The sequence below is a fragment of the Mastigoproctus giganteus genome, chromosome 7, assembly GCF_048544385.1.
Source record: "Mastigoproctus giganteus isolate SK-2022 chromosome 7, ASM4854438v1, whole genome shotgun sequence".
NCBI classification, from domain to species: domain Eukaryota; kingdom Metazoa; phylum Arthropoda; class Arachnida; order Uropygi; family Thelyphonidae; genus Mastigoproctus; species Mastigoproctus giganteus.
The window spans coordinates 126,844,502-126,865,014 of record NC_143581.1 but is presented as its reverse complement, the minus strand read 5'-3'; the positions used below and the strand labels follow the sequence as shown (position 1 = coordinate 126,865,014).

The following is a 20,513-nucleotide window of genomic DNA, read 5'->3' as shown; positions in this document are numbered from 1 at the left end:
AAAATCCCTTATCCTATATGAGGACCAGCCTAGAAAGACTCTTTCTTGACTAATTAATTGTTTTCTTATTCTGGAAGATACTTCTATGATCCAATTTCGGCAATCATGTACCCTGGTTTTAGTGGAGTATTTGATCTTAATTTCACTATAAGCATTCTCCTTCTCCATAGTCTCATAAAGATTCTTGTTGTAGGTTTCTTTAATTAAGTCATCCTTCTGGATGGAGTTTTCTACATCAAATACTATCAAGCTGGGCCCCCTGAAGCTTGGGGGTCTCGAAGACAAGACTAGTATCCACTTCAGTCCCGCAGGATTTTATCTTACCTAAGTCAGATTTCGTGGCTGTTTCAAGAATGATTCCTTTGTCCCTGATCTTGCAGATATTTTTGATCTTGACATTACCTAGCTTTGGTTTGATAGTCTAAAGGATTTTGTTTTTCACTCCATCACTGTCAGCAATGTCACAGCCCTCTTCAGCTTTAATGATGAGCATGTGTTTATATTCAGGGGTAGTTACTTTGGGTGTTTTTGCCACAGCTGCATATGATAATTGTTGGATCCTTACAGGTGGGTCCACAGATATGGCTGTGGAGGTCTGGACTTCCGTAGGTATGAGAGCAGGACTGTTGACAGCCGCAGTTAGTATAGAGTTAGTCAACTGGAGTTGTTCGTTTGCGACTTTAAGTTGTTGATTTTCTATTATCAGTTCATACATCTTCTCAAGGGAGCCCAGCAACGTGTTATACAGAGCAAGGTAGTTTTAGGGATCATACTGTTGTCACTGTTTAAGCAACTCCACTTTACGTCTGAAAAGAGGAATTATCTTGAGATTGTGTATGTTATTGCTCAGAAAAGTGGAAAGTTCAGCAACTTCAGCATCCTCCCAAAGCTTGGTGGGAGGGCATTTCAAGTGACCTATACATTTTTCTTGGTTAATACCACTTTCAGTGAAGTAATAATATATTCCCTCCAGTTTTCAGCATTTCAGGTCTAATTAGCATTAGTAGAGGCATATGATGCAAGAAAGTAAGATTATACAGCATCAGCCAAAAAAAAAAAATGCTTCCCATTTCACCCATCAGTCTGCTGCAAAGTTTGTCCAGTTCTTCCTTCAATTTATTTAAGCTGTCAACTTCCACAGCAACAGATGGAAGTTTATTCCAGCAATCATCCAACTGCTGGCTCAATTCAAATTTCCTCAAATTTATGTCCCCTCAGGTACGTAATCTGAGAAGAGGAAGAATTCCATCAGCACTGAACTTGCTCAAACCATTCAAAGCCTAATTCACCTCATTCAGATCACCTCACAGGTGTCTAGACTCCAAATGCTGCAATTTACAGAACTTAAGCCTTTCTTGGTAAGAGGACTCCTTTGTTCCCCTCACCAATCTTTAGCATTAGCATTAGCATTAGCATTAGTAGAGGCATTTGATGCAAGAAAGCAAGCTTATGCAGCATCAGCCAAAAAAAAAAAAAAAAACCCACTTCCACTTCACCCCTCTGTTCGTTCAAAATACCTGTCCAGCTGAGCCTTAAACTTATTTAGGCTATCAACCTCCACCACAAGGGATGGCAGATCTTGTTGCCCTTCTCTGTATTTTTTTTTCCAGCAGCTCTACATCCTAATTTGAAGCCTTCAGACCTGTATGCAGTACTCAGAGTGTGGCCTTGAATAGTGCCTTTTACAAAGGGATAATCACCTCCTTATCCCTGCTAGAAAAATTCCTGTATATCATTGACAAGTAATTGTCATCTCCACCTGCTGTCTTTCTACACTTGATTCTTTTATATGACTCTTTCTTTCTCACTATGTAATTCACAAAATTTCCTCTGTTTTAACATTTTCTCTTCATTTATTTAGTAATTTACAAAATTTATAAAATATCCCTTTCAGTTTTTAACTTTGAGTTTAACATTTTTGATTATCTTGGCTATGATGTTTTCTACCCAATCTGAGATTTTTAACTGAATGCCATAAGAGATTAATTAGTACATTGCATGTTTCATTCCAGTCTTTTGGAACCTGTACTTCAGAAAGCACCCCTCTGAATATGGTGCTATATGACCACTGCAGTGCTATTTCCTTCCAGCTTTCTGCATTTCAGGAATCATTTCATCTATAAGGGGCGATCATTTAATTCATGGATTTGTGCTAAATCTTATCTTAATTTTCATCCTCTAAATCTTCTGTGGATTTGGAAATACTCTCATTTAAACTTTACACACTTTCGCAACTGTTATGCCCATGCATTAAATGCTTCTTGCAAGCTATTTTTCGAATGACTGTGAAGTGCTTTTGTTGTACTCATTGTTGCTCATCGGATGCAATGAATGTTACTCATTGTTGTATCCAACACAACACTATTCTGTGAGCATCGTTGTGTTGGACATGAAATGCTTGCCTTTCAGAGCTTACTTCAGATGTGGAAACAGGAAGAAATCACATGGTATTAAGTCCGATGAATAAGGGGAATGTGGCAGAACCTCGGCACCTATGGCAGTGATCACTGCTTGCACAATATTAGCCATATTAACCAGAAGATGGCTGTCCTATCAATACGCTCATTACTATGAGTCATTACCATATGCTTCGTTCATGACAAGATTTGTCCCAATTATCTCCGAGTGGTAGATACACTTAAGAGACGAACTGAACTTGACTAAGTTTAGATATGCTGGGTGGAGGAGGACTCCTTCAGCGAGCAAGATGAAGATGGCTCCTTCTGGCAGGTGCTGGAGAGCCGTCAGCAACAAACCAGTGTCAGGGTTCGAGGTCAATGGAGACTGGACCGGTGGTTAGATGTAGTTAACTAAAAAGGGTACAATGTTATAATGATGGTGGGGCTTCTTTACTCACAATGTGGGTTGAAGGTCACTTTATGTAAAATGTAAAAGTCAATGAATTTATATTATTTTGTCTGGCTGATGTCTAGACAATGGTTTCCTGAATAGGGCAATCTACTTCCCTCCTCGTGGTGGGAATGGAGATGCCGTCCCCGCTGCAAGGCTAAAGGTCGTGCTGTTCAATATTGTTTTTGTTATTAGCCAAAGCCGACTAGTGTTATGTGTTGTAATTTAATAATTGACCTAGAAAGGATTTGTTTGAGTCGCAACATTATGACAAATCAGCATATGGGCAAAAGCCTAGGAGGCTGAATTGGAGAGGAGTTTGACAAATGACACCGGAATATGGTTGTCCTACCAAGACACTCATTACCATATGCTTCATTCATCTCTTTAACTGTTTCTGATGTGTTTAGGCCCTGTCTTACACAATAGCGAATCATCACTATTCAATCTGTATGTCAGACATGATACTTGCTTCAAAATGATTATCAGGGACATATGACTTAAAAACTCTTTTCATGCAACACTAGCTTGATGAGTATTGGCACATAGAGTTTGCTCAGTAGCGATCAGGGAGAGCACCTGTAGCAGTAGTTATGGAAAATTCGTTCAGTAAACATAAATTCTTGCACCAATGGTAAATTAAATTATCGCCCCTCGTACATATGCTACCTTTCTTCACTTATTATTTTATATAACTTTTTGTATATATGGTCTTAGTTGCTAATGCTCCAAAAAACCAAATAGCAAAAACAAAACAACATAACTTTTTGTATTTTAGTAATAGAGATAGTACCCAAAGTGCCTGTCCCCAATTTTAGCATTTTTCCTCTTTTCACTGATGCCTTCAGCTCCTCCATATGTCCCCCTATTATAGCTTTTTTTTCCCCTCTTCTTCACTGTGCCTTCAGCTCCTTTGTACAAAAGTATTTACTCTCTATTTATAATATACCTTTATTTTCTGTTTTGACTCTGAACTTATCATTTTTGATTACCTTAGTTATCGATTTTTTAAGTTGTTTCCTGATTGGAGATTTTTAACTAAATTCCAAAAGTTGTTTTTTTTTTTTTTTTTTTTTTTTTTTTTCCAACTAAATGCCATTAATTTTGTTTTGTTCCAGTGTTTTGGAGCTTATACTTCAGAAAACAACCCCTGAATAGTGTGATATAACCATAATGCTATATTCTCTCCAGCTTTTATTATTTCAGGTCTAATTTCATCTATACCTGCTGCTTTTCCAACCTTGTTGTTTTATATAAGTTTTTATACCTCAATATATTATAGGGATAGTATCCAAAGTGTTCCTTTTTCCTCTTTTTCAGTGATTCCTCCAGCATCACTAATTTAACAATTTACTAATGTGTTTATATTTCTAAAATCTCTTTCTTTTCTGTTTTAACTTTGAATTTATTATATTTTTGGTTAATTTGGTTATGGGTTTTCCTCCTGATCTGAAGTTTTTAACTAAATGCTAAAACATTTTTCCATGTCTTTTTCCAAAATCTCCCCAGGATTTTTTCTTTAGCTTCATTTACACATATTGAACTTGGACGTCTACAATACTAACACATAATAAAATTTCAAAAAATTATTTTTGAGTTAATACTAACTACAAGCTGGTAGTAATTCTACCTTTCGAGTCTGTTATACTGGTACAAGTTTAGTACACCCAAACCCCACTAGAGACAGGTTTTGAATGGACCAATACATTCCTTCACAGCTTGGTAAGAACAGCTAAGAAAACAGGGAAACCATATAATGTCATTGAGTTATGCCATGAAGATTTCTTTGATTTAAAAGATTTAACAGAACAGTTATGAGGAAATCTTAATAAGGACACAAGTGGAGAGACATTCAAATTCAATAGTATTGCAATTGTTCAGATTGAAAAGGATCAGTCAAACAAGTTTTATTTCAAAACCTCATATAGCTCTCTCTCTCTCTCTCTCTCTCTCTCTCTCTCTCTCTCTCTCTCTCTCTCTCTCTCTCTCTCTCTCTCTCTCTCTCTCTCTCTCTCTCTCTCTCTCAGGGTGATTCATAAATTTTTTTTTTCGGCTGGTGCTGCATAAGCCTCAGTCTTCCTTGCACCATATGGCTAATAATAAAAATAATAATAATAAACAAAATTAGTAAAATGAAGTAAATATTATGATAAAGTAATCAAGGATGATAAAATCTTTGGACCCCCCCCTTCGGACAGTATATAAAATTGAAAAATGCTTATATAGCTTCAATCCCAATTGTAAAAAGCAAAAATGATATTTCATAAGTTTGCTGCAAACTAATCATATGCCAAAAATCAAATGGAAACCTTGCCGTTTCCATTCGATTTTGTTTCATTCGATTTTTAAAAGAGATTCTTGTGTAGTACATTATCAACAATTTACATTTTGTAATTTCATATTCTGTTGTTTAAATAAAGCATTATGTTCACTTCTTTACACTTTTATTTGAATTAGACCAACTGGAAGAAAAATACCTGTATCATTTTCCAAACAAACTAATGGTAATAAATCAAAATTATCATCTAGCAAATGCAGCAAAACTGACAAAAGTCAAAAGGAGTAATAATTTTAATTAAATGCAATGAAATATATTTTTAGTGATGGTTCTTAAGATAATTAAGTTGCTGGTTTACTCAGTTTTGAAGCTGGCACTTAACCCATTCAGCTGTAAAATAATCTGACAATTTTAGCTTCGACTGATTTTTTTATGTTACCAAATTGACATTTTTGAGTTGTGCTAGTATTGCAGCACACATGTGATATTATAGCCTCTTCCTTTTTTTTAAGTATCAGTTTAGTAGTTTATTTGGCAAATTATTATTTTTCCCCTTTCTAACTTCTCCTTTAACTTCTGAGATGCATCCACCATGGTATACTGAATATCTTGTTACAGTCTTTCTTAGGCTTGTAATTTGTCTGTGGTAGATAAAATTATGTTTCATCTCTGTAACTATTGTTTACAGAAATACTGGATCGTCATAATCACAAATTTTAACCAGTTCTTATAAGGGTTCATAGTTAATTTACCTCTTGTTTTCATCTGATTTGATGTTAAAAACTTGGAAGCAAAGAAGTTACATGATCTTTTCATTTTTAAAATATCAGATATGACATTTTAAATCTGAAAACTACCATGTGATATTTTAACCGAGAGGCTCTGACCCAGTTTTTATTATGTGATAATTAATCAGATAAGGCTTGTAACATGTGAGATAAGTTTGTCCTTTGCTGATGTCCAAGGTCTCCCACACCTTGCATCATCTCCAGTGACATTGCATCTGTTATAGAAGCATTGTGTACTATTCAGATGAGATGTTAATAAGGGTAAAATTATTTAAAATTTTAATTATTTGTACAGTTCTAAAACTGATTCCTTCAAGAAAAGGAATATTATAGATTCATGTTCAAAAATAATATTCTAAATAATGATAATTATGAAATTATTTATTGCCATCAACAGATAAAATTAAATCTTTGCACCTATGTGCAAAGTGCCAAACCAGAATGCCACCTATTTTAAAAAAATTCGAGACATCTTTGTTGCAAAATTAAATGAAGTTTTTGTTATTCAGTATTTAGATATATCTCACAAATTCAGTCCTTGAAAATTTTCATTATTTCTTGTATTATGTAGTATTCAAAAATGAATACAATGATTAATATATGCTTTATATTTTTATGCAGTCTTTTGAAAAGGTATTAGTTCAGAACATTCAGTTTGGACTTTCTCCAAGTTTAACAGAAGCTATCAGGAGTATTAGCAGGTATGTTACATTTTTAGTAGTAAGTGAGCATAAATATATTGTTTATTAATTATGATGTTTTAGATTGATTAAGTGAGAATAAATGTCTAATTCTTCTTTAAATTTATTTAAACTACTTGCTTCCACAACACCATATGGAAGTTTGAGTTTGCTTCATATTTTTAAAAATCAGTTGCTGTCTTGCTAAAAGAACATTTTTGTACATCTGTCCTGCCTCATTCCTTTCCTAGTTTATATCCACTTATGTGATTTGTCAGAAATGCAAGGATACCATCAGCATTTAGTTTACTCTGTTTTTTTAGTTTAGTTTGCCAAGGGTGATGTCTTTGTTGTGTGCTCTGTGTGAAGATTAGGCACCAACTCAGCATTGTTAAGGGCATTTATGAGAGCTTGAAGAACAGGGTGGATGCCCTTGAAGGACTTAAATTGGGCACCCATCAAGCTCTCAGATGCCCAAATCAATGCCAGAGCTTGCACTTGATCATCAGGCAACACAGTGGCAATCCCCAAGGCAGAATGCGCTGGTCCCACAGGAATAGTTGCTGGTGGTGATGCTATTGTCAGGAAAATTTTGTGCAAAAAAAAAGTAGGCAGAATAGGACCAGAGTATGTCTGACCAGGAAAAATTTGATGACGCTGTAGAGCAGATATCTTTTAAAGGCAAAAAGGCGATATTGTTGTACATATGTGTTGGCACTAATGACATTAAGAGTAGAGATCTGTGGACTTACTTAACAAGTACAGTTCAATGTTGGAAAAAAAGTCACGAGTTAGGGTTAAATTTGAAATTGTCTGCAATTCTGCCCACACTCAATAGGAGGAATATATGATGAGAGCCTTGTCAATCAGTTGGCCCTAGAGAGACTGTGCAAGGCTCATGGAGTGGAATTTTTCTCAGTGTGGTCTGTGCTTGTTAACAGGAGAGACTGCTTCTACAGGAATGGGATACACTTAAATAGAAAGGGTGCAAGAATATTTGCTGATGCTTTGAGGCAGTGTTAGGTGGGTCAGAAACCTGCTAGTTTGAGGGAGTACACAGACAGATTAACAATGGCCAGCAGGCAGAGATGAATGTGATTCTTGCACTGCTTCTATTGGAATGAGCAGCATCCTGGGAAGCAAGGTGTTCAGAATTTCTAGAACTGCTGGGAGTCATCGTGGAACAAGTAAATACATTGACTGTGTTTGGGTAACTAAGAGTAAGAACAGCTGCATGTATACTTTCAGCTATGCCAGTGCTAGGAGTATAGTAAATGAATTTGAAGTGCCGGTCAAGACATGTTGTCGGCATATTATTCGGATATCAGAAATGTGGTGCCACAAAGACAAGGAATAGAAAATTTGAATTTGTGGATACAATATGTACAGAAAGGGGAGACAAGATAGGAAGGGAGGAAGGGTTATACTATTAGCATTAGCATTAGTAGAGGCATATAATGCAAGAAAGCAAGCTTATACAGCATCAGCATAAAAAAAAAAAAAAAAGAAAAAACCTCCCATTTTACTGATCCATTCATTCCAAATGTTTGTCTAGTTCTGCCTTGAATTTATTTAAGATATCAACTTCCATAACAACAGATGGAAGTTTGTTCCAGCAATCAAACTACCAACTGGCTAAAGGCAAATTTCCACACATTTATTTTACAACTGTCTTTCCTCAGTCTGAATCTGTACCCCCTCAGGTTTGAAATCTGAGCAAGAGGAAGAATCCCATCACCATTGAACCTCCTCAATGCATTCAAGGCCTTATACACCTCAATTTGATCGCTTCGCAGGTGCCTAGTCTCCAGAAGTTGCAGATTACAGAACTTAAGCCTTTCTTCATAAGAGCACCCCCCTTTGTTCCTCTCACCAGTCGTGTTGCCCTTCTCTCTACTCACTCTAGCAACTCTGCATCCTTCCTAAAATAAGGCTTCCAGACCAAGGTATCACCAATGGTGATACAACAGTATCACCATTTGTGCTCTTAAAAGATGATATCACTCTAGCAACTCTACATCCTTCCTAAAATGAGGCTTCCAGACCAAGGTATCACCAATTGTGATACAACAGTATCACCATTTGTGCTCTTAAAAGATGATATCTGCTCTACAACATCATCAACTTTCCCCCCCCTGGCAGACATACTCTGGTCCTATTCCACCTATCCTTTTTGCACAATATATTATCCCTCTCCCTTGCAAAAGGGAGAGGGATAATATGTTATCCCTCATTAATTATCTCCACAATAACTAGCTCCTGTGGGTCCAGCACATTCTGTCTTGAAATTGCCACTCTGTTGCTTGATGCACAAGAGAGCTCTGGCATTGAGTTGGGCACCTGAGAGCTTGATTGGTCCCCCACTTTAATATCTTCAAGGGCATCTGATTTTTCAAACTCTCATAGATGCCCATCAGAACACTGGGCTTGTGCCTAATTTCTTGACACTCTCTGCACCTAGCACAGAGTGTCAAGAGACATCCTCCTTGGCTAGATCATGTCCTGTTCAAAAAAGTTCCACAAACATTTCACAAGTTGCTGATTTTTTTAGGCTGTGATGTATTGGAGAATCTTCCCCTTCGGTTCTCCCCCGAGCCATAGCATTTCTGCTACTTTGTGCTTGTTGCTTTGCTGCTCTAGTCTGTGGTATGATTTCCATTTGTTTGAATACAATTGATTAAAAATGAATATTAATAAGATTAATTGTCAATACTACACTAATCTAATAGATTCCTAAATGCAATGATACATATTAAGCTATCTAGTTTTATGTTATACCTTGTGCTAATAAGTTCAGAATGTACGTTAAGTACATTCTATACTGTAATGATCACAATGTTAAACTAGTTATATCCTTAGCTGAACACAAAGATATATGCCCAACAGGTGATTTGGAATTAAATGTTAATTATAATATACAAAAAATTATCCAACCAATGTCATCCTAACTGATTCAAACTTGAGAGCTATCACAATTTACCACAATTTTACAGTTTAATATCACAGTTTACCACAATTAAAAATTTGAATTCCCCTAACATTCATTCTATACTATAACAATGGCTGCAGGATTCAAACAAAACAATTCTACATATAGTAATTAGTAACCTACAAAATCTCTATCTAAATTAAAAATAAAAATAACAAGCATCACTAGGATTATAAAGTTATAGAGTACACTATAATATGATAGTTAAGCAAATAAAGCAGCAAAAGTCTTCAAAAACTGAGGATTTCTTGGAGCTGGAAAATTCACTGCTTGCACATGTATAATCTCATCCACTAGGAAGTGTACTGTATTACAAGTGCAAATCCCAAGCCATATTAAATCTTCTACTCACAAACTATGCTGGGATCATGCCATAATAACAGACAAGATGATCTCGCACAACAGACTAAACCTCATTGATAAGAAGGAAATGGCTAACTACCCGATCAACATCATGGTGCTCAACACTAACAGTGTGCAGAAAACCTATGAGGAAAAGATCAGGAAGTACACAGGCCTAAAACAGGAAGTAAAAGAAATGTGCCATATAGAACTAGTAATGACTAACCCAATCACCATGTGAACTACAGGCATGGTGCCAAAGTGCCTTCAAGAAACCTAGCAGCAATAAGCCTCCCAGAGAACACTTACATGGAACTCCAGAAAGCTGCCATCCTGAACACTGGTAGGATAGTCAGAGTGGTTTCTCAACCAATAATAGTAGCTAGACATAACAACTATCACAGTCCTGGTGCTGATACCTGTCATGGGATAGGATAAAACCCATTAGGAGAGAAAAGATAGTAATCATAATTCTAATGTACATCATTGTGAAGCGATTTGCCTGTATTTTGCCAGGTTTCTTGTATCTTGTTCTTTATCCTTCAGATATGTGATTTCTTGAGTAAGAAACTCTTGGATTGTCTCTAGGTGATTTATTATTTGGACGAACTGCTCTGCTAGGTGCTTGTGTATCCAAGTGAGCTTCTTGTACCAATTGTTGTGAACGTTATCTATTCCTTTGTAAGGGTTTGTAAGTTGTGGGACTTCCTGGTTGACTGTTGTACTTCTTCCTTCTGAATCTCCCATTCTCTTATCATTTCTACATTCTTGGTTTTCTTCCATTCTAGTTCTATCCAGATGGCTTGGCCATTATGTCCTTCTTCACGGCTCCATATTATTTGCTCCAGAACTGCTCAATCAACTTCTGCTCGGGTGGTCTGTTTCCATGTTTCCTGTCTTGTCCCATACTCCTGTAGTAAGCTCTTTGGTTTTCATTGAAAATTTGGTTGTTTATTTTCCTCTGGGAGCTCTCTTTGTATGGGCATAGTCTCTTGCTGAGTGCGAGGAGGGTCTGCTTCAGAGTGTCTAAGTATTCCCCTATTTTCTGATTTTTGGTCTCTTGTTTTCTGTGGATGTTGTCTCTCTTAAGATGCTCTTCACTTTTCCAGTCAGTTTTTTTCTTGTATTAACCCATTGGTACTAGGTCAATTGGCCTATCTTGACTCTTAATTCTTCTATCTTCTGCTGAAGTCTTCTTTTCCAAGCTGGCGGTTCCTTGTTTTTTCGTTTCTTATGTTGCTGGTCTTTCATTAATCCTAGTGGCTGCAATGGCAGCACAGTATACAGCTGTGTTAATGAACTCTAGTGTTGAACTGTTGTTGTTGTTGAGGTAATTTGGTATTATTTGCCGACTGAGGTGGTCTGTGACTCTCCACAGGAGTCTATTGGGTTTCTGCTTCGGTATCACATGGGTCATTGTGGGGTCCATTCCCTCAAATTCTGTTAGGACTTTCTTCCACTCTTCTATTCTGGATATCATCACCTCGTCTCTTTCCCCTTCGGCTGCTCTGGGTTGTATTTCTTCTTGATCTTCCTTTGTTGGTTCCATGTTGTCCATATTCTTTGTTCTATTTTGCAGTTGGTCACTCACATCCGGCTTGATTTTTTTCCAAGATTATTGGATCTATTAGGTCCTTCATGATGATGGTACTTTTCTGGTTCACTATTTGCTGTTTGGTGACCTGAATATCTAGGAATCATTCTAACCATGGTATGTAATCTTGGCTTATGCATGTAATCTTGGTATGTAATCTTGGCTTATGCATTGCCATATTGGTCTCTAGCTTGGTTATTTCGTATTATATTCACATTATGAATGTATTCATTTCAAGCTCCATTTCATGCTTTGGTGTTTTCTTCCATTCTGGATAGTCACCAGCATAGTTGTGCAGGAAGCACTTCCAGTTGGTTGGGCTAGATGCTGTTGTCCTTCCCTTGTGGTAGACACATGGAGGACAGCACCACTTGCTGCACTGTCTTCCTCAGGAGACTGTCTCCAAATTTTCAAATTGACCTCTCTGCCTAAAGCCCGAACTCAAGTAACTTATCCTGCTCTACACAGTATGATTATTAATTATCTTTGATGTCATGATTACTTCTCTTTGACGACAGATCCACCATCCATAGATGGATGGTGGATCTGTTTAGCTTTTTCTTACTTCCAGTGGTAGTGTTAGTTCTTGGGAGCGACATCAGATGATGCTACTATCTGCCTCAGCCATCACTTCGACCCTGGGAGAGGTAGATCTTCTGAAGTGACTTTTGTGATGTTTTTTTTAATTATTATAATTTATTACTATTATTATCATTATGCCAGTCCCCCAATGTGATGGAGATGTGTTTGCTTTTACCAAAGTGGGACACGAACCCAGGACCATCAGGCTGGTAGTCCAGTGTCATAACCACTGGGCCATCACACTCATTATTATTATTATTATTGTTATTGCTGTTATATTATTTCTCCCTGATTGGGGGATTCAACTCCGTGACAGGGATTGCTACCAGGGTGGTTGTAATGTCTGGTGTTACTGTTTGTCAAGGAAATCTCTGACTATCCTACAGGTGTTCAGGATTGCGACTTTCTGGAGTTCTTTGTAGGTGTTTTCTGGGAGACCTGTGCTGCTAAGCTGCTATGTAGAGTATTTGGCATAATACCGGTGGTTGACACGATGATTGGGATGGTCGATACTTGCATATGCCACCTCTCCTTGACCTCATGTCTCAGGTTTGTGTACTTCCTAATTTTTTCCTCAGGGTTTTCTGAACATTGCTAGTGTTCGGCACCACTATGTCAATCAGGTAGGTAGCCTTTTCCATCTTGTCCACAAGAATTATGTCCAGTCTGTTGTGCAGCATCGTCCACATGTGTCATCTGACATTCCGGGCTCCTTTGCGATGTATTTTCTATAGTTTTTGGCATCGATTACCTGGTCTTGGATGGCCAGAATGAATCCTTCAGTCTCGGGGGAGAGCGTCCCACTTGTGAGCCATGCATTCGAAGCAATGTTATCAATGTGATCTTGATGGAGGTCATTGTAGTGTCTGCCATGGAGTGTCTTCTTTGCTCATCTGTCTAACTTTATTTCTTGTACTGTCTGGGTGGGAGGGGTTTCCTCGCTTAGGTTAAGTGGGGTATACCACTTATCTATCTTCCTTTTGGCCTGGTAGAGTGGTGCTGTGTTGTTCTCAAAGTAATCCTTGATGTTAACTATCGCTGTTTTCTGTTGCTCTATCAGGCCCCATCCTCCCTCTTTCCGAGTTATTGTTATTCTCTCCACTGCTGACTTTGGGTGGTGTTGGCAACTCTTGGTCATCATTGTCCTTGTCTTTCGCATAATATCTTTTAGCTCGGTGTTAGTCCAATCTATGACCCTGAAAGTGTATGTTAGTACTGGAGCGGCTTGAGGTGTTTATGGCTTTAACTGGAGGTGTTTATGGCTTTAACTATGTTCCCTCCATTCAATTTTATTTCCAGCAGGATTCTGAATCTCTGATGATATTTTTCGGTCAGACATTTCTTGATTTCCTTGTGCGCTAACTGCTGAGCCTGCATCATCCCTAGGTATTTGTAGGTCTCTCCTTCTGTCATAGCTTCAGTCTCTTTACCAGTCAGCAGCTGGTAGTTTTGGCCAACTAATTTTCCCTGGTGCAGTGTGTGGGTCTTCCATTTGTCTAGACCAAATTCCATCCTGATGTCCTTGCTGAATTTTTCGGTGATATGGAGTAGTTGCTGGAGTTGCTTCTCAGTTGCCGCATAGAGCTTGATGTCATCCATGTACATCAGGTGGGTGAGGGTGTACAAGTTCTTTTTTCCTTCTTTGAGGTTATATCCATACTTGCTGCCATTAAGCATGGTGGATAGCGGGTTGAGTGCTAGACAGAACTACATTGGGCTCAGAGCATCTTCCTGAAAGATTCCTCTTCTAATGGGGATTGGCCTGGTTGTGATATTCTTGACCTTCACGATGGTGAAATGGTGGTACTCCATTTCACCATCATTTCTCCTAGGAAGTTTGACACTATCGGATTGACCTTGTAGATCTTCAGGGTCTCTATTAGCCACCTATGAGGTATGGAGTCGAATGCCTTCCGATAATCGATGTAGGCGTTTATAGGTTGCGGTGCGTCTTGTAGGCTTGCTCCATAACTGCGGCATCTATGGTTAATTGCTCCTTCGCTTGCATCCTTTCTGCTCTTTGGCCATTATGTTCTGACTCTCTAACTGGTCTGATATCGTCTTGGTTATGCAGCTGGTCAGGATCTTGTACATCGTTGGGAGGCAGGTGATTGGCCTGTATTTTGCCGGGTTTCTTGTATCTTTGTCTTTAGGCTTCAGATATGTTACTCCTTCATTGAGAAATTTTGGGATTGTCTCTGGATGCCTTATCATTTTAGTGAACTTCTCTGCTAGGTGCTTGTGTGTGCAACGAGCTTCTTTTACCAGTAGTTATGGATGTTATTAATTCCTGGGGTTTGCCAGTTGTGGGTGTTCCTGATCGACTGTTTTACTTCTTCTCGAATCTCCCAATCACAATAATAATAATAATAATAATAATAATAATAATAATAATAATAATAATTATTATTATTATTAGTGGAATATGATGTAAGGAAGCAAGCTTATAAAACATCAGTTAAAAAAAAAAAAAAAAACTTCCACATCACTTGTCCACCCCTTTGTAATTTGTCTCATTCTTTCATGAATTTATTCAAACTGCCCATTTCCACAACACCAGATAGAAGTTTGTTCCAACAGTCAACCACTCACTGGCTGAAGGCAGACCTCTTCACATCTATCCTGCAACTAACCCTTCTGTATTTTAATTTATGCCCTATCGTGTGTGGTCTGCATGAGAGGAAGAATGCAATCAGCACCAAGCTTGCTCAATCCATTCAAAGCCTTAAGAACCTCGATCAGATCACCTTTCAGGTGCCTAGTTTCAAGATGTTGCAATTTTCAGAACTGAAGCCTGTCTTGGTAAGAGCATCCTTTTATTCCCTTCACCAATCTCGTTGTTCTTATTTGTAACTGTTCCAGCAGATATACACCCTTCCTAAAATGAGGCCTCCAGACCTGTATGCAGTACTCAAAATATGGCTTATCCTTTGCCTTATACAACAGGATAATCACTCCTTTTCCCTGCTAGCAAAGTTTCTATTATTATAGACAAAACTCCATGAGCTGCCCTGGCAGCCTGTCTGCATTGCACAGAGGACTTCATATCTGAATGCACAATTACACCCAGATCTTTTTTCATTTTCCATACCCCTGAGTGTAGTATCACACAGTTGGTATATTAATCTGAAATTACTGCTACCCATATGCAATACTTTTCATTTATCTGTATTAAAATTCAACTGCTATTTCTCAGCCCGTCGACTTAATTTGTTTCTTGTTGCAGCAACTTACCCTGTTGCTGTCAATAACCACCCTGCGAAACTTTGTATCATCTGCAAACCCTTCATCAGTATCATTAATAATGCAAATGCAGAAAAAATGCACCTTGATATAGAAATAACCTTTAATTTGGAACTATTGTTTTAGTCTTTTTTTTTTTTTTTTTTTTTAAGACTCCAAGTTAATCTTTGAGACAAGTGTGCATTTTTTTTATCCTCTTTTCTGAAAACAAAACATGCACCCTGATCCAGAAATATCCTTAAATTTAGAATTGTTTTAACGTCTGGGATCATATAAAGTACCTCTGTACTGCCTGCTTGAAAAAAATCAAATATCATCAAAGCAATATTTTCTGTGTCATTGAGGGCTGATCATCAAACATTGTTGCACTTATATCTAGCTTTCATTAGGTCAAACCTTACCTAATGAAAGCTAGATATAATAGTTCATCATAATGGTGTATGAATTGCTTTGGGAGCTTATCACATATTGCCATTTTAATCTACACAGAAGTAAAGTAAAGCTTTTGAGTCCTCACTATCTTTTCATCAACAAGTCTTTTGCCAAGGTTTCTTATCTTTATGCTCGCTTCTTATTTTTATGCTATAACGGCTTCTGCAGGTTTCTTATTTTTATGCTTTAAAGATAAGGAGCCTGCCAAATCACGATCTGGCAATATTTCTGTGTTCCCTAAATGGTAAAATATTTGCTGTAACAAGCTCAACATATATGAGGCTGTTACAATTTGATTACAGATCATATTAACATTAGAATTAGTGGAGGCATATGATGCAAGAAAGCAAGCTTATGCAGCATTCAGCCAAAAAAAAAAAAAAAAAAAAAAAAAACCCACTTCCATTTCAACCATTTGTTCGAAATACCTGTCCAGCTGAGCTTTAAATTTATTTAGGCTATCAACTTCCACAACAAGGGATGGAAGTCTGTTCCACAAACCAACTACCCGCTGGCTAAAGGCAAATTTCTACACATCTATCATATATCTGTCTTTCCTCAATTTGAATTTATGCCCTCTCAGGTGATTATTCTGAGCAAGAGGAAGAATCCCATCAGCATTGAGCATGCTCAAACCATTCAAGACATTATACACCTCAATCAGATCACCTCGCCGGTGCCTAGTCTCCAAACACTGTAATTTGCAAAACTTAAGCCTTTCTTTGTAAGAGCAACACTTTGTTCTTCACTGTAATTTTGTTGCCCTTCTCTGTACTTGTTCCAGCAGCTCTACATCCTTCTTGAAATGAGGCCTCCAGACCTGTACACAGTACTAAAGGTGTGGCCTGACCATTGTCTTATACAAGGGAATAATCACCTCCTTATCCCTGCTAGAAAAATTCCTGTATATCATTGACAAGACACCATGAGCTACTCTTGCAGCCCGTCTGCACTGCTCAGAGAACTTCAAATCTACCTGCACAATTACCACCAGGTCCTTTTCATTCTCTACCACTGTCAGTGTAGTACCACAGAGTTGATAAGTTGCTCTAGGGTTGCTGTTTCCCATATGTAGTACTTTACATTTGTCAATGTTAAACTTCATTTGCCACCTCTCAGCCCATCTGCTCAACTTTTCCAGATCCTGTTGCAGCAGCATACTGTCAGTAGTGTCCTTAACAACCCTGCCATCGTTTTTATCGTCTGCAAACTTGGACATTAAGCTTGATATACCATCATCAATATCATTTATAAATACAGTAAATAACAATAGACCCAACACCGAACCATGAAGGACTCCTCTAATATCATTAATCCACGATGAGCAGTGTCCATTGATTACCACTCTCTGTCTTTTCCCCCTCAACCATCCCTTTATCAATAGCAGCAATTTGCTTCCAGTGCCACACTGCTCTAATTTGTGCAGCAGTCTTCCATGTGCAACAGTATCAACAGACTTTTTAAGATCCAAATATATAATATCAAAGTTATTCCCTGCATCCAGTTCTTTTGTAACTGCATCATAGTATCCATTAAAATTGGTCAGGCAAGACTTTCCCTTAACAAAACTGTGCTATGTGCAAGCTATAACTGAAGTCTTGTGTAGATGATGCTGCAGTGCTTCTTTAACCAGTGCCTCCATTAATTTTCCTGGAACAGAAGTTAAACTCACAGGTCTATAATTACTTGTGTTAGCCTTTGATCCTCCTTTGTGAATTGGGGTCACATTTGCACATCTCCAGTCTGTGGGTACCTCCCCTGAATTCTGAAGAAGCTCTCATAATTATGGCTAATGGTTTGTTTACTTCCTTTGCTGCTTCCTTTAATATAATAGATCCCATCCACCCCATGCACCTTTTTTATGTTTATCCTCAACAATTTCTCCTCCACTTTCCTTTCAGTTATTACAAAATCATCTAGCTCACTGCCAGAGTTTACTTCACCTTTGGCATTCCCCTTCCTGAATAACTCCTCAGATGCAAAATACTCGTTTAGTTTGTTAGCCACCTGAGCAAGATCATCAACAGTTGAACCATCAATATCCAATGGACCAATCTGATTCATCCCTTTCCTTCTAGAATTTACATAGGTAAAGAATTCTTTTCTGTTTTTATTTGCATCCTTTGCCAAGGATTTCCCATAATCTCCCTTGCCTACCTAATCTCCTTTGTGACTTGGTTACAGACTAGCTTATATCTATCATAGGCTTCCATGTCACCCATTAATTTATATGTATCCCATGTATTTTTCTTCTCTGCCATATGTCTCATTAGTTCATCTGACATCATTCATCAAATCTGACATCCATTTAGGCCTAAACCTTAAACAATATTTCTTAGTTGGTATCTAAAGCCTAGTAGCTTCCAAGATGAATTCTTTGAATGCTTTCCATTTTGAATTTGCTGTTGGTAACATCATCAGTTGGTCCCACTGTATAGAATTTAAATACTGTCTCAGTCCATCGTAGTTGCCTTTACGAAAGCAATAACCCTTCCCTTTACCCCTAATGGTAGTTACCTCCTTGAGTAAATCCCACTTCAACACACTGTGATCACTGCCACCTAGTGGTTCATTTATCTGCAGAATTCTTAATGCATGAAGAATCACTACTGATAATCAGATCAAGAGTATTGCTCCCTCTTGTTGCCTCACGAACATGCTGATGTAGAAAACAATCATCCAATAAATCCATAAAAGCCTTGCTAGTGTGCGAGTGACCAAACCACAAATTCCAGTCAATATCTGGGAAATTAAAATCCCCCATTATAAGACTCTCTGATTTACTGGCCCACTCTATTTCCCTGTACAATATCTTATTATACTCATCAGAGTCATTAGGCCTATAGCACACTCCTACTCTCCATTTTGATCTCCCAGTGCTTATGTCACATCAAACTGACTCGACACTGCACTGTCCAGCGATGTCGACTGGCTTCACTTCCTTGGATTTTGTATTCTGCATTCCTTATATCTGTGTGACACCATGTCTCTGATATCCCAACAATATCTGCCTTTGATGTTTTGAGAAATACCTCAAATTCATCAAATATATTTACCAAGCTCCTAGCATTGTTGTACACGCAAGTATACATGCACCTGTTCCTATTCTTAGCTACCCTAATACAACCCATGTGTTTACTTGTACCGCAATGACTCCCAGCAGTCTCTGAAATACCGTGCATCTTGTATCAATGCATCAATATGTACCCTGCATCATATTGATTTCCATGTCCAAGAAAAAGGCCTGAGATGAGTGGATCAATGAAATTGTGAAATATTCTGCCTCCTCAACAAGTTGTTGGAAAGTTGTTGAGGAGGCCTTCATCCTGCAGTGGATTGACAGTGGCTGAAGATATACACATACACACAGTGAGTTAGCTTTGCATTAACAGCACACCCTTGTATAGAAAAGGACTGGTCTGTGATGCCGGTGAATGCCCAAAGTTGAGAATCGCTGATACAAAATTATACTTCACACGTATGGTGATCAGTTTTGAGTGTGAGGAAGAATGGGTCAGAGTCAAGATCTTTTTGACTTCGAAATTATCTCAACTCATCCAACATGGTTAAGTGCACCTGTTCTGTGGTGTCATGAGTTACCGTGCTGGCTCAAAAACAGTTGAACAGCCAGCCAAAGGTCAAATGTGGGGCAGCCACAAGTGGGTTATGATTTGGAGGCTGTTTTTATGGCATTTCTGGGATCCTCTGGTCTCTGTTAATCATTGGCTTGATGAGAATGTCTACCTTTCTATCTTCACTGACAAAATACACCCCTTCATGATGAATCAAGTGTATTCAGACAGTGCCAGCCTATATCAAGGACAACATGCCATGTTACAAGCTCCAGCAGGTTTCTAACTGGTTTCAGGAACATAATAATGATCTGCGCTTCCATGGCTGTCGAACTCACTTCGATCTCAACCGAACTGAGCATGTTTCGAACCAACTGAAAAAGACATTTTATGCTATGACCATCAATATGTGAGCATTGCTGGACACTTTGGGCAAGGCATGGGTAGCACTACCACAAAACATCCTACAACATATTGTGGAATCTGTGCCATCCTCAGTTTGAATTTATGCCTCTCGTGTAATCTGAGCAAGTGGAAGATTCCATTGATCTTACTCAATTTGTTCAGAGCCATAAACACTTCAATCAGATCTCATCTCCAGACTCTTTAGTTCTCAGAATTGAAGGAGATTTCCTGGTAGGAGCACCCTTTTGTTCTTCTTGGTAATCTTGTTGCTTAGCTTTGCCTATTCTAATAGATCCATGTCCTTTCTAAAATGAGGCTTTCAGAATTGTATGCAGTACTCTAGGTGTAGCATAACTATTGCCTTATATGACAGGATAATCACTTCCTTATCCTTACTGTCAAAATTCCTCTATATCATTGAAAAAAACTATAGAGCCTGCCTAGCAGCCTGTCTTTACTGTTCAGAGAACTTCATATTTTACTGCACAATTATACCCAGGTCTTTTTCATTCTTCCCCACCTGAGTATTATACTACACAATTGATACATTAATCTGTGATTACCGCTACCCATATGAAGTACTTTGCATTTGTCAATGTTAAATTTCAGTTGCCACTTCTTACTCTAGCTGCCTAATATATGCAGATTTTGTTGCAGTAGCATACTCAGAAGACAGGATATTAGAGCTGGAAAAGGAATTAGAAAATGTGAATTGGAATATCATCGGTTTGGCTGAAACAAGAAGAAGAAATGAATCA

General features: G+C 38.0%; 1 protein-coding gene across 1 annotated transcript in view; it reads left to right on the top strand.

The window, feature by feature from the left end:
• unc80 (unc80, NALCN channel complex subunit) overlaps positions 1-20,513 on the top strand; it is a 1,843,891-nt gene that overhangs the window by 149,872 nt on the left and 1,673,506 nt on the right. Inside the window, exon 6 of the mRNA XM_090378420.1 lies at positions 6,538-6,617. Within this exon, the coding sequence (XP_090234546.1) occupies positions 6,538-6,617 (80 nt within the window). The remainder of the gene's footprint in view (positions 1-6,537; positions 6,618-20,513) is intronic.